The sequence below is a fragment of the Diceros bicornis genome, chromosome 21, assembly GCF_020826845.1.
Source record: "Diceros bicornis minor isolate mBicDic1 chromosome 21, mDicBic1.mat.cur, whole genome shotgun sequence".
NCBI classification, from domain to species: domain Eukaryota; kingdom Metazoa; phylum Chordata; class Mammalia; order Perissodactyla; family Rhinocerotidae; genus Diceros; species Diceros bicornis.
Genome location: NC_080760.1, coordinates 13,993,748 through 14,008,920, shown reverse-complemented (window position 1 = coordinate 14,008,920; position 15,173 = coordinate 13,993,748). Strand labels below are relative to the sequence as shown.

The 15,173-nt window shown below is 38.1% G+C and overlaps 1 protein-coding gene across 8 annotated transcripts in view; it reads right to left on the bottom strand.

Moving 5' to 3' along the window:
- Positions 1–8,032: 8,032 nt before the first annotated feature.
- DPY19L4 (dpy-19 like 4) overlaps positions 8,033–15,173 on the bottom strand; it is a 66,865-nt gene continuing 59,724 nt past the window's right edge. For 4 of the 8 annotated variants that reach the window (XM_058564626.1, XM_058564628.1, XM_058564632.1 and 1 more), the window contains 2 exons: positions 12,656–12,814; positions 8,033–10,723 (listed from right to left, as the gene is read on the bottom strand). In XM_058564626.1, coding sequence (XP_058420609.1) covers positions 10,559–10,723; positions 12,656–12,814 — 324 coding nt within the window. In that variant the 3' untranslated portion in view covers positions 8,033–10,558. Of the gene's footprint in view, positions 10,724–12,059; positions 12,152–12,655; positions 12,815–13,691; positions 13,780–15,173 lie in introns of those variants that run through there. The other 4 variants (XM_058564633.1, XM_058564634.1, XM_058564627.1 and 1 more) reach the window with 3 other exon arrangements.

Genomic DNA, 15,173 nt, shown 5'->3' with positions numbered 1-15,173 from the left:
ACAGTGATTAGAGTAGGACTTCTAAAAAAAGTTTGATTTAATTTCACATATTCTACAAAAGTCTACCCATATATGAATCTCTGTCTCACTCGATGTAACATCTGACTCTAGACTCCATCCCATCAGGCTCGCAGAAGATGTAACCCCAGTCATTCCTGGGGCTCCCACTCACCTTCCAAGAGGAGTGTCAAGCTTTGGGTCTTAACATGATGTCTGTCTCATTCCAGCCCACATGAGCTCTTGGCTCTGTGGCATCCGTGCCAAGCAGAGTGTCCCTACCAGTGTTCCACTCAGCCAGGCAAGGCTCTGCCTTCCTCCAGACCTAGCACAAAGCAGGCGTCTCCCTGACTGGGAGAATCGCCCAGTGCCCTCCCCACCCCACCAAAGAATGCATCATGCATCCTGCTACCTGCTCGAATGGGAGACTGTAAAGGGGGAAATAAGGGGTGAAGACAAATTTCCCAAGAATCAATCCCTCCACACAAAGTTTTTCCTAAGGCTCACCCAAATAAAAGCATGAGAGTACCAGGAAACGAGAACCTCTAGTAGCACACTTCAACAGCCAACTTTAATACTCTAGGGAAAATATTGGCTGTTGTTGCTCCCTACAAAAAAGGTTTTGTTTTTTTTTAAATTAAGCTTTGACCACAAGTTAAACTCCTTGGAAACCTTTTCTTACAAGAGAAGCCAAAGAGAAAGTGCCCAGATAAAAGTGTATGTTTGGAGAGGAAGGTGGTAGGGATCTGTGACCCTGGGGAAAGCATCTCATCTCTCCTAAAACCATCCACCACAGGACTGTGTGGAGGATTAAGGAGATGAAGCACATGAAGCTGACAGGGCGGGCTGCACAGAGCTTGCTCAGTCTCGTGTATGTTAACATTGTTGTGATTACTGCAACGGGACTCGTCCCTAGTGAGAGCAACCAAAAACAATCAACACTCAGCATTATTTTTCTTTCACTGTAAGTGCATGCAGAATTAAAAGCAGCCTGGCCACTTCTGCAAAATTTTTTAAAAAGCCACTTCCTGAGATTTTTAAAGAAACACCCAAACCCACAATCTGACTCCAAAGGTCACATACCTTGACTTCCTCCCTTCAACCCACGTGGACAATCCAGGCTGTGACCTCAAATTCAGGGGCTGACAACATGGGAGGCTGAACTTCCTAAACCACAGAACCATTTCTCCTGGCCACAGCTCGTGTGAGGAGCTAACTATGTGCAATAAGGTTACCCTTGCAGCTATAAATCTCTGCATACTTAGCATTTAGAACCTAAGAATCTGAAAAAACAAACAGTGGACATCAGACTAGCACGCACCCTCTCCAAAAAGAAACACACCTCCATCCAGACCCTGTGCCTTCCCCAAATTGGCAACCGAGAAATTAAGCTTTCTAAAGAACCAGAACTATCAAGAAAGTACACTTAAAAACATATGCTTGCCTCACTGTGTCACACTATGCCACAATAGCTTTAAAGTATGGCCAAAAGGATAGACCTAGCGCTGACTGTAATTCTGTTCAAGTCAAGCACGTTTAGGGCGATTAAAATGACAGTGGAAACAGCCAGCAGGAGCTCTACAAACAAGGACAACTGCTCCAGTTGAATGTGACTGGCTGATTTCTACACTTTTTGGTTTATACCAACTGGCAACTGACTAATTGTGGGGAGTAAAAGCAACGGTTGTAGGCACTGTTCTCTTCACACATGGGGACAGGGCCATGGGACACATCTTGAATAATGGTTTCGGGTCCAAAGGGCATTAGTCAATGGGCATCATATTGTGAGTTCCCAAAAGAGTTAATGGAAAAGCAGAAGCTGAGGGAACAGAAGTGTGTGTGTTGGGGGGGGGGGTAAGGAAAAGAGGAGTTCCAGAATAAAAAAGGCATCTTTGAATGGCATATACTGTAATTGAACATTGCATATTATACTTAAGCTAACAGTACCAACAAGCAGAGCTGGAGGCGAGTTAAATTATACTTTCTTTTCAATGTAAAGTGTCATATTTATTGTAGTACTTATAAATTGTGTAACCACTTAACATGTGTAAAACTGTGCTACCGTTTTTATTATCTCTTTTTTAAAAAAATGTCACTGATGAAGTTTTTGAGGATTGTGTCCCAGCCGTACTTCTTCCATAAGCCCTACAGTTTTTTTAAATAAAACTTTTTATCTTGAAATAATAATAGACTCACAGGAAGTTACAAAAACAATACAAAGATTCCCCGGTACCCTTCACCCAGCTTCTCCCAATGGTGACATCTCCTAGGGCTGTAGTACAATATCAAAACAGGAAACGGACCTTGGCACATTCCTGTTCACTGTAGACCTTCTTCCTTTTTCAGCATTTTTTAAAACCTGCATTCATGCGTGTGTGTGACCCCTTCTCACGTCATACACAGCCTTCTCTCACTCCTCTCCCCTTACTACTCCTTTGTCCATTCTCTGAGCCAAACCACTTATATAACCTAACTCCTCCTACATCCTCATTTCCCTATTTTGACCTCCTCTCCCACTTATTTAAAGTTACATTTATCTTGTGCTATTATATTTATGTAAACTATTTAAAAACCTCTTGGAATAACAAGAGGAAATATGTATATATTTATTTATTTATATATTTATATTATATATATAAATTAAAAGCCCTTTATCTGGTTTATGCCTCAACACTTTTACATAAAAACCATTCCTTCTTAAAAAAAAAAGAGAGAGAGATTTTTTTTTAAAAAAGAAACTATTCCTTGTACTAAAAATCTCTGTCCCTCTCGTCAAATTCCTGTTCATCCTCTACTCTGGGTACCTTCCTCATGTGGCTGAAGGAAGTTTCAGCAAAATTAGGACCTCTCTCCTTGCTCTTCCAGATAGCCCTTATCAGAATATATTAATGGTTCTGATGTATGAATGTCCTACTATGGCGTATTCATGATTCATTTATACATTTGTCTTCTTCATCAGACTACAAGAACCAGGAATAGCACTTTTCTTCCTTCCTCCCTGCTTCTGTCCTTCAGTAATTACTCACTGAGACTTACTCTGTGTCAGGCTATACAGTGGGAACCAGGACTGCCCTGCTCTCAGGAAATTTAAGTGAGTATTCACCTTTGCAGTGTCCGGGAAGGGGGAAAATACCCCTCTCTACCCCTCTTGACTTCTTATGGCTGAACTAATAATAAAATTGACCCAAGACCAGATTAACAGGAGAAAAACCAATTTAATATGGGCACACAGGTGATTATAAAAAATGATGCTCAGAGTGAACAAAGCAGGCAGTTTATATATCTTTTTAGACAAAGAGACAATAAATTTGTGAGGATTTGACAGGACAAAGAAACTTAGGTTTAGGTGCTTAACTAGTAAGAAAGAGTTTGGGTTTGGGGCAGTAAATTGGTAAAGAAGTAACAAAGTTTGTTTATGCAGGCTTCTCGGCCCTTACTTCTCCAGCTCTGGTGATGAGGATGCAGGAAGCGCACGTTTCACATTGCAGATTTATTTCCTGCTTTCAGGGGCAACAGAAAGAGGAGGGTCAAATGCCCTTTTTGCATTGGTTGTTTCTTAAGTAACTTAATTCAAAATAATCAATATGCCATTATGGGATATTTTGGGGCAGCCTGCCTCTGGCCCCAACAACAGGCTCCTGGCATATAACTGGCACTCTATAAACATTTACTGATTGAATGAAACTTCAGGCAACTTCTCAATACGGGCTACACTCCCCCCACCTCCCCGCCACCCTGTAAGCCTATGAATATGACGTGACCCTCCTTAGTATCTCTACACACTGCAGTTCCCACGCAAATACCTTGGGCACCTTTAAAAATCGTGCAACTAGAATCGCCAAAATGACGCAGCTACTGTCAGCCTGAATTAGTGAGCAAAGCAGCATTTACCTCCTGGTGTCCTGAAAGAAAAGAAGAATGTACTGTACCGACAGCTCTCCAAAATAGTGTAACTTCGGGCATCGCAAAGCCTGACTCCGGACCTCACTCCAGGGCGCAACCAGAGAGCTGGCGGGCAGAGCCCCCAGACCTTCCCCCGGCAGAGGCGCCCTCTGTCTACACTCTACGGCTACACTTGGCTTCGACCTACCTTTCGGCTGCGTCTCTTGCCCAGGTTTGCCTCTAATTTCCATCAGGGCGCCTTGAACTCTTCGCCAGGTCCTTCCTGGCTCCCACGCAGGCGCCAAATCTCCCCCACTCCCACAATTAGAAAACTTCAAGAACACTGATTTAAGGGAATCAAGACCTCATACCCCCGACCTTCCATCGCCCCTGCAGTTCTAAGTATCTGTAGCGGAGTTAGCCTCAGAGAAGACCAGCTCTACGAGGCGAGTCCGGGAGAGGGTCACAACGAGTGAGCGCATAGGAGAGCGCGGGTTCCTGACCCCTCGGGCAGAGTCAGCACCGCAGAGTGCCCGGGGCCGGGGGGACCCGGGCGCTGCACTCCATTTGTATTTGTAGCTACGCCCCAAACTTCTGGCTACTTGCATCGCCCCCATAAAATCAGAAACAACGCGTGCGAACTTTGTCGCCTCTGGTAGAGACCCAAAGAAAGGGCGCGAGCATCGCCCGCAGAACTCCAGGACGCCTCGGGCCGCCGACCCGCGGCGCACCCTGCCGTCCCCAAGGCTCGCCCTCTCCCTTCTTCCCGTGCCCAGGGGCAGAAGCAGGCAGAGCAGCGCCAGCCGCCGAAACCCACGGCCCATGGCCCGGGGGCAGCAGCCCAGAGCCGCGGTCCGCCGCGGGGCAGCCGGAGCCGGCGGGCGCCGGGGGAGGACTCCGGCCGCGAGCCTCAGCAGCCCAGCCACTCCCCGCGATCGGCGTAGGGCCAAGCCCCTCGCCAGTCGCTTCCCCAGCAGTTCGCGACCCCGCGTCTGCAGGTGTTCGCTGGGAACCGGCGCGGGCTTCCCATCCCTTTGTCAACTCGGTTTCCATAAATGGTGCCAAGCAGTATTCTCCTCTAAATGCTCACCAAGGTCGGAATGCTTCCCAGCGGAACCGACTCCGGAGACATGGTCTCAATGCAGTCCACCCACCCGGGGCCGCTTCCCAGGGGTGCCCATCCTTGCTGCAGTAGCCCAGACGCCGGGCAGGGGGCCCTCTGTGCACTGTGCAGCCCGCTCTGAGGGCGTGAAGGCTCTAGAATTGCCGCATTGAGCCCTCACGTCAGCAGCTATCGCGTGGTCTCTTGGCTTCGGTTTTTGTTTTTTTTGAACAAAGCTTACACAGCTGAGAATAATCTGGCGCCGCTTCTGGCTGAAGTTGTGGCTCAGTTCTGCCAAAGAAGTCCCCATCTCCTAGACCCCCCGTTTCCTTAAGTCCAGGGTAAATGCCAGAAGCCAGCCAAGAGAGCAAATCTAGCTTTAAATATCAGTTACAACATTTACTTGTTGTATAACCCTTATCTGTAAAATGGTCATAATAATATTAATTACAAAGTTGTTAAAAGATTAAACGAAAGAATTATGTCAAAACACAGGGCATACTGATGAGCACAAAGTAAATGCTCAGTAAGTTTATTGTTATTAGACTGGCCAATGGCCTAGTCCCAAAACTCAAGCTGGGCCAGATTCCCTCTCTAGGAAATTTGAAATAAGTAATAATAGATCAAGGCAACTAGTAAATGGGAGTTTAAGCTGAAAAGATCCCATGACCCAGATTTAGGAATGGGCCAAGCCAAAGCAACAAAGCAGCAGGAAATGAGAAGTTGTCAAAGAAAGTCAATTCCTTTGGGAATTTGAATAAACATTACTCCAAAGAAGATATGCAAATGGCTAGTAAGCACACGAAAAGATGCTCAACAGCATTAGCCATGATGGAAATGTGGATTTAAACCACAATGGTATACCACATGGCACCCCCTAGGATGGCCACAATCAAGAAGAAAGATGATAGCGAGTGTTGGTGGGGATGTGGAGACTGGAAGCCTCATGCACGCTGGAGAGATGGTAAGATGGGGCAGCTACTTTCAAAACCAGGCTAGCAGTTCCTCAATCATCACAGTAATCATGCAACCCAGAAATTCTACCCCTAGACGTTAGGGGACATAAAGCCAAGAAAAATGAAAACATGTCCACCAAAAACTTGCACATGAATGTTCAGAGCAGCATTATTCATAATAGCCAAAACGTAGAAACAAACCAAATGTCCATGAATGAATGGATAAAACAAAATGTGGTATGATATAGCCACACAATACAACGCTATTTGGCAATAAAAAAGGATATATGCAACAACATGAACTTTGAAAACATTATACTAAATAAAAGAAGCTAGTCACAAAAGACTGCATATTATATGATGCCATTTATGTGAAACGTCCAGAATAGGCAAATATAGAGACAGAAAGTGTATTAATAGGAGTTGCCTGAGAATGGAGTGGATGGGGGTAACAGCTAAAACGTATGGGGTTTCTTTTTGGGGTGATGAAAAAGTTCTAAAATTGATTGTGGTGATAATTGCACAACTCTGTGAATATACTAAAAACTGTTGAATTGTACACTTTTAATGGGTGAATTGTATGGTATATAAATTATATCTCAATAATGTGTAACAGAAAAAGGTTCATATATAAATAAAAGACAACTTAAAATTCTAAAAAGTTTTATTATAGGAACAAAACAAGGAGTGTAATTAAGCATGAAATAAATAATTTCATTCTTGATACAAGTACATTTAATATTACAAAATCTGAAGTAAACTAGTTTATAATCCAACTCTTCTAAAGGATTAATAATTAATATTTATTGAAATTAACTTCTATTCTTTTGCAAAGACATAAACTTAGTTACAGAAGGAGCACATTTAATCTAAATATACATTGTCATAGATATGATTCAGAAGTCAACATACGTAAAGCAGTTGTACTCATCTTTGTTAAATAGCTGTACAAAGCTATTAACTAAAACTATGAAAGGGTTGTTTATGAGATATTTCAAACTATAAGTTTGGAATGCATGTTTCTTTCTGATACTATTAGTCCATTAAATCTAGTGGTCAGATGTTCAGTGTATCTCTTATAGAACTGCACATAGGATTATATATGTCAAGATTAAAATACTGCAAATTCTAAGTGACTTATAAACAGAAATGATTCAAAGATGTCTTTATGCTAAATTCAGCAAATCTTGTTCTAAAATGCCCTTTTTTACTATGGAAAACCAGTAACTATAATGTTTAGAAACCTTAATGGACAGAAAATAGTTGAGTCAAACATATTCCTTTGCAATTTTCACATCTAATTTTATTTAAAGTGTTAACTCTACACATTTGAAACTTAATAATGAGCTATTATTTCAATAAGAAATTTTTCAATTTTACTTGTAACTTTTCAGAGCTGTAATTTTAATACATATTGGGATCTAAAACTTAGCAAATAGCAACAATAGAGACTATATTTTAAAAACTGGACAAATGAAGAGAAAATATATTGAGATGTAAATCAGGAAGTAGTTATTTGCTTTACAAAAGGTTCTTAAATATACAGAATAATTCATAATATATGCCCTTTAAATATTCATGCATTTAAAATAAGCTTACCAAAAAAATGACTTACATACAACTTTTAGAAATCCCACTGATTTTATAAAGAGAGGCACTACCTTTATCCACAAAAGGCATCAAAATGTTTTAACAGTTCAAAAATAGAAACAGCCAAAAAACAATTTCTCAAAAACAAAACAGTTTAATAAGATGGCTATTCAATCCGCCCTTCGAGAAATTAATAAGCTTTTTTTTTTAAAAAAAAAACCCTTAGTTTTAAGCCGCAACACGTAACACTCTTTGACCTCCGGTTCTGCTTTTCCTTAAATCAATCCGGACTGTACGGAAAGGTGCCACAACGTTGAGGCTATCGGCGATTTGGGTTAATGTCCTGAAAAACCATGCTGTCTATATACATAGAAAGTAATGAAGAAAAAAGTTAGTTCTGAAGTACAATGCATACTGCCTAGGTTGTAAAACCCTACCAGTCTAACAAAAAGCACCAAGATGCAGACGCCAAAGTTAGAAAAAATATAAACCAGCAGAGTCAATATCATATACTTTATCAATTAAGTTTTATTTGTTGGATTGTTTGGCATTTGGGAAGCTAAATAAATTAATTTAGCAGGCTAGAAATCCCATCGCTACCCTTCACAAAGACTTGCTTACTAATGAATTAAAATTAACAGAGAAAGGAGCCTAGTGAGGATTCTTTCTCTGTGCTTAATGATGAGGAAAAAGTTACCAAAATTTTCTTACAGAAGAGAAAGAAATGGATAATATATTTGGAAAATAAAAAGTAAACTTCGAAGTAAAGTTAAGGCACTTATTTCAATGCTTTTGCAACATCAAGGGCAAAGTATATTTTGTATTTCTTCAAGAAATCCTTCTGTCCAAAAACCATAAACTTGGCTCCTTTCACAGCAGATATCTATTGTCACACATGACAACTGTAAGTTACCCAAATGGAATTACTTGCAGAATTCTGAATCATTTGTTACTTTATGAATAAGTAAGGGAATTAATTAAATGCTCCTCACTCAAAATTTTCTAGTACTACTGTTTTAACTACAGTTAAAATAGAAGCAAATAAGCTTCTCTCTCATATCTAATATTATTATTTCTATAATAAAGCTCACATCTTCCTTTTCAACTGATGCTGAATGAAAATTTCATTATTTAAAAAAATCAATTAAAAGCTTCTCCAAATCTATTTTATTTAAGAAATAAGTTGACAGAAGCAAAAGCAACTACTAATGTCAAAAAACAAAAAAACCCACAAAAAACACACAATCAAAACTAATTCAGCATATTGAATCATAATATAAATCAATAAAAATTCAATTAAATATTTCATGCTACATGGAAAGAAGGTTTTTCTATTTTCCTTTCAAAATATACAAGCTGACTTCTAAATTACATTGTTTTCCATGCTCTGATCACAAGTACTACCATGTGACTATTCACTGTGTACTTAGGTAACTATGGTAATATTTTCATAAGGCTTGAAGGTAAATACTAGTGACTCACTATTAAGATGTACAGAGAACCTGAAATACCCTGCCTGCAGCAATCTTAATATAATTGTTAAAAATTATATAAAAGCATGAAATGAGAACCAATAAAACTAATGCACCAGATATATGACACTGTCATCCAACAATTCTTAAGCTCCAAATGGGCAAAGCATCCTAGAACTAGTCTAAGAACGCATGTGCTTTTATACTTTAAAAAATATATATATATATTACAGAAAATAAAGATAACGGAAAGTTGCTCCCTTTAATGAAGTAATTTAGAGTAATGAAATTGTAATTTTTACAGCACTCAAGTGAAAATTTTGAAAACCTGTTCACTAAACAGGTGTATAGAATAAAACTAAACATACAGCCATCTCATTAAAATGAGACATCTACCCTGAATCTCTAAGGCCAAATGAATCATTCTAAAACATCTTTTAATAAATGATTAAAAATATGAAAACATTTAACTTAAAGGAACATAGCATTTAGATTGTGAAACTGTGCCATGAAATTTATTATAATTGTCATTTTGTCTTAATTTTGATGACTATATCACAGTTTCATAAACAATAGCACTTGCGTTTTGTAATAAATATATCTGTATGCAGAGGTATGCTTAACAGCATCCGCACATATCTCCAGAAATTGTTGCTCATTTTAGTGTACATATTCTTATTCTGATAAAGATTTAATTTTTTACTTAATATTTGAGTAGAAAACATGTGAATAGATTATACACCCTATATCCATATTTTTTAAAAACCTGAACAACATTCTTTTAAATGTCTGTTTTAAAAAATATATAGATAACAAGAGTTACTGTTTTATCATGATTAAATTGGTATCAAATTTATGGGCATAAGGGAAAAAAGCTAATCACTTAGTCATAAGATAATAAAATGCAATATCATGCACTATATAGTACGAAGAAAGTGCTCACTTATATAAGCAACAGATGAGAGCAATATCATGGAAAATCTGGATATATCTTTATATCCTTAAAAATCACTTTCCTTTATATAATTTCCATTTTAATTTAAATGCCACATATTTTCAGCTAACATTTAAATTAGTTTTTTATTATCATATTTCATTTCTGTTCTAAACCATGAAGTATCTTCAGAAACTGCCTTGAGTGTAAGAATAATTCTTTCCTTCTATTCTATATCACTTAAAGAATTTATTAAATGTTATGTTTAAGAGATATACCCTTGACCATATTCAAATTCAAGATCAGTGTTATGATAGAATGAAGATTCATGAGGAAAATTTTACAACAGTTTAGAAGGTAAAGTCTTTACAGACCACGTCACAGTAAGGGAAACAGCCGGCTGGAATATTGCCGAGTGGCAGACTTGACATTTTACCAAAGGACAGTAATCCCTGATCTTCCGCTCCTCACAGAACCCTGGATCCAGTTACCAGCAGGAGGGGAAAAGCAGCAGCAACATTTCAAATGTCCATACTCTAATTTCCAAAAAATGCCACGTGGGTTGAAGAAAACCGCATTTTACTTCAGGTGGTATAAGTCTTTGAAATGAAGGCTTTGCTATTTTTCAAGACTGAAAGGATATCACAGTGTTGATTTTATAAACAAAGTAAGATCTGTTCCAGTATACTCTAGTGAAATAATTCACATATGGAGAATAGTTAATTTTGACCTCATGACAAAATCGCCCATATTTTGAGTAGGTTAACTTGTCACCTTCTTCACAAACCACCTATCAAAAGATATGAAACATAATATTAAAAAGCTTATTATGTTTATAGGAGAAATGCAATCAATATATAAGTGATTACATTTATACTAAAAAATATATTATTACTAAACATGGACTATCTTACATTATTTAGCAAACATCTCACATTGTTTAGCAAATGTGAAGCCTCTTCATAAGAGTCACCATGTCTACTAAACTCTAGAGCTTCCCATTGAGATTGAGAAACCAGTATAAGGTGCTTCCAATTTTTAAAAGATTTAATCCTAAAATTTAGAAGGCTATACCTCCACAGTCCATTATCAATCCTGTGAAGAATCTCATGATGAAGCCTACCAAGGCTGAGAAATGAACATACTATATTCTTTTTTTTTTTTTTTTGAGGAAGATCAGCCCTGAGCTAACATCCATGCCAATCCTCCTCTTTTTGCTGAGGAAGACTGGCCCTGAGCTAACATCCGTGCCCATCTTCCTCCACTTTATATGGGATGCTGCCACTGCACGGCCTGACAAGCAGTGCGTTGGTGCGCGCCTGGGATCCGAACCCGGGCCGCCAGCAGCGGAGGCGTGCACACTTAACCCCTACGCCACAGGGCCGGCCCCCAAACACACTATATTCTTAATGTACACTCAAACTCTTCTCCCTGTGTAGAAATGACTCACAATTATCTAGTAAGCAAGTAAGTTTTTATGACTTATTCAGTGCAAATCTTGACGTTCTCACTTTAACGATATTCAATAAGATAGCTTAGCTGGCTTGAAGGGTTTGCTATAATAAAACACTAAATATTACTCTAATGGCTAGGAAAGATGTCAGAGAGCCAACTTTAAAAGAATGGATTAGCTTTAAATCCTTGTGCCTGGCATTACATGAAAGAAGTAACCTAATCTTCAAAGTGGAGCAAAAAGGTAGCCAAGAGCAGAATAAAAAGGCTCCAGATAGCAGAGAGCAATGTAGTAGTAATTACCGAATACCTGATGTTTAATAAAATTTCATTTTTGTCACCCGTTAAGCCAAAGATCACCGACATCAAGTACCAAGAGAGAAAATTCAAAATACATGCAGCAGAAAACAGAATAAGTTTATATTACAAAATTAAGGGGTCATGAAGAAAGAGAAAGATGGAAATTATAAAACTAATTTATCACCTCCAACTGGTCTGGGATGATAAGACAAAGAGCTAATTATTTAGGAAGGAACAGACAAAAGTCTTGGCTGCAACCTGAATAGAATATGTGCTCCAACTCAGAATGACCTACTAAACTTTCCCTCAAGTCCTCCATCCCCAACCTTCCCAGGAGTAAGTAAAAGCACCCATTGCTAGACAACACTAATTACCAGATATACCAACTTCTCTGTCAGTCTTCTTAGTTGCCAGATATACAGTATATACCTTGCAGGCTGACAAGTAAGAAAGCTTGGTAAAATACCTGAAATTCATGAAAAATTAAGATACAGCTAAATCCTAACAACTAAAGTGGCTCTGAATACACTAATTTTTGTGACTAACAGGGACTCAATGTATAGGACTGTGGTAATTTAGTATGCAATTTTTCTAGATATGTATCAAATTACAAGAAATTTCTCAACATAAGAATATAGCAATGCAACTGCTCTTTAGATTATTATAATGAGTTAAAATCATCATTCAAATGAAATTATGCCATCTTTTGCTTATAAATGTTGAATATGCACAAGTACAGGCAATGAATAAGGAATCTAGATATTGGTAAAATTTTTTTTTTTGCAAAAATGCCCAACTTTTCTTTTGTACATTGAAAAAATACTTCCAACTACTTTTAATAAGCTCCCCTCATTGTTATATAACTTTTCATTATATTCTTAGTGAAATTCCAAAAATAAAGTTTGAAGATTACAAGTTTAAATAAAATCATTTTTCTCAAAAAGATTTAACTTTCCAAATGGTTACTTACATGGCCATTTGCAATGTCTAATAAGTCTTTAACCCTACAGCCTCTCATGGTTCCCACCTCATTGCAGATAGCATCCTCTACAATTAGGTAATTAGCCTTGTAGGATGTCAGTATTTTATAAATATCCTCAGCAGATCGCTTTGAATAGATTTGATAGATCTGAAAGAATATAATTAAAACAGTGATTTTAAAACTTCTGTGAATCAAAACTGTACATTGAGCATCTACTAAGTTCTTAAAACTGAGTACCATCTATGGAAAATAAAGATATTCACTAAGACTTGATTCCTGCCCTTAGGAAGCTGATATTCATATACTATTGGCCATTTGTCTATCTTCTTTGGAGAAGCATCCATTCAAGTCCTTTGCCCATTCCCCACCCCCAGCTTTATTGAGATATAACTGACACATAACATTGTGTGTAAGTTTAAGGTATACAACATGTTGATTTAATACACTTATATACTACAAAATGATTACCACCCTAAGGTTAGCTAACACCTGCATCATGTCACATATAATCACCATTTTTTTTTTATGGTGAGAACATTTAAGATCTACTCCCTTAGCAACTTTCAAGTATAAAATACAGTATTACTAGCTATATTCACCAAGGGAAGTTTGCACCCTTTGACCAACATCTCCCCATTTCCCCCAACCCCCAGGCCCTAGTAACCACCATTGTACTCTGTTTCTTTGAGTTCAGCTTTTTCAGATTCCACATATAAGTGATATCATACAGCATTTGTCTTTCTCTGACTTATTTCACTTAGCATAATGCCCTCAAGATTCATCTATGTTGTTGTAAGTGGCCTTTGCTCACTTTTTAATTGGTTTCTCTTTTTATTATTGAGTATAATAGTTCCTTTAATCTTTTTTATTACCATGTATCAGAGTATTTTATATTTGTTTTATACATGAGATAAGTCAGCAAGGTTAAAAATAATTTGGCCATTGTCACAAAATACTGAATGAGCAGGGATGCTTAAAACTCATGTTTTGAGTCCATGGTGTTTTTCATTACAATTTTGCTGACCTTATTAGATTATAAGCTCTGAATCTTATTAGATGATAAGGTTTTTCAGTTCTTCTGAAACGCTAACACTGGTCCAGCTCTTGTTACCCTTCAGAACATAATAAAATCACAAATGTTAGGCCAGAAGGTATCACATACTTTTTGTCCTGAAAATACTGAGATTTGAAATCTAACTGGACACGATCCTAATCTATTTGCAGAATGTTCAGTAGCCGCCTACTACACGCTACGGTTGCTGTCTGTCCAGCACCTTTAGGTGTCCATTGACATGCCAGAGATACTCCACAGAACGTTAACAAACAAGAAGAAGTTTCTCACTCATTTCCCTCCGCTAAATAAGTTTCAACAGGAACGGTTTTTATCCTATCCAGCCTATACCTATTTATAGTTTTTTACACATATTTTTATTTATTTTTAAGTTTTTGGAACTGTAACATACTTCTGGGGCATTAAAAAAAACACTACTACGCAATGGCAATAACATTACCACAGAGTAAGGCCAGGCTTCTCAACCTCGGCACTACTAACATTTTGGAACAGATGATTCTTCTTGGGACAGAAGGGAGGCTGTTCTGTGCGTTGTTGGGTGTTTAGCAGTATTCCTGGTCTCTACCCACTAGATGCCTGTAGAACCCCTCCTCCAGTTGTGACTATCAAAAATGTCTCCAGACAGTGCCAAATGTCCCCTGGGGGCATAATTATCCCAGGTTTGAGAATCAATAGCCTAGGATATTATACAAAGATTAGTCACATGTTATGAATTATAGATTGTGTCTAATTCAAATTATATGGTTTCATTTATGGAGTTCGATTTGAATTTTAATTTAACAACAAATTTATGCTGTACTTCCTACGTACCAGACACCATAAAGACAAAGGTTTGGGGAAAAAAAACGCAGTTCCTATTCTCATAACCAAGTTACATAAAACTCTAAAATGTTTAAATTTAATTAGAACCTAATTAGAACTCCCACCTAATTATAAGTGATTCTGAAATTCTATATTAGGAAAAAGACTAATCAAAAGACAACAAAGAAAACAAAGCCTTGTCAGAGTTGGTTGGTTTAAATCCACAAAAAATAAGTTCAGGAATATGCTATATACATTCAGTCTAAATGACACTACCTTTTCGCAGTATGTACAGCAAATACTCATCAGAGGCAGCTGCTGTCTCTCAGGTAAATCACTCCCAGGCAGATCTCCCCATCTCTGACCTCTCCCCTGCTTCAGTCTCTTCTCTCTGCTATGACCATAATTAACTCTCTAAAACAGATCTAAGCATTCCACTCCCAGGCTTATTACAGGTCTCTGATGACTCCAAATGCCTCAAGGGGAAGACTAAACTGTTCAGCATGACATTCCAGGTCCTTCAGAATTTGGCCTCATTTTATTTTCTAGTTTCATGGCCATAAAAATTTCATGGCTCATGTTACTTTTTCAGCCTAGAATCACATGTATTCTTTTTCCAAACAAGTTTCTACT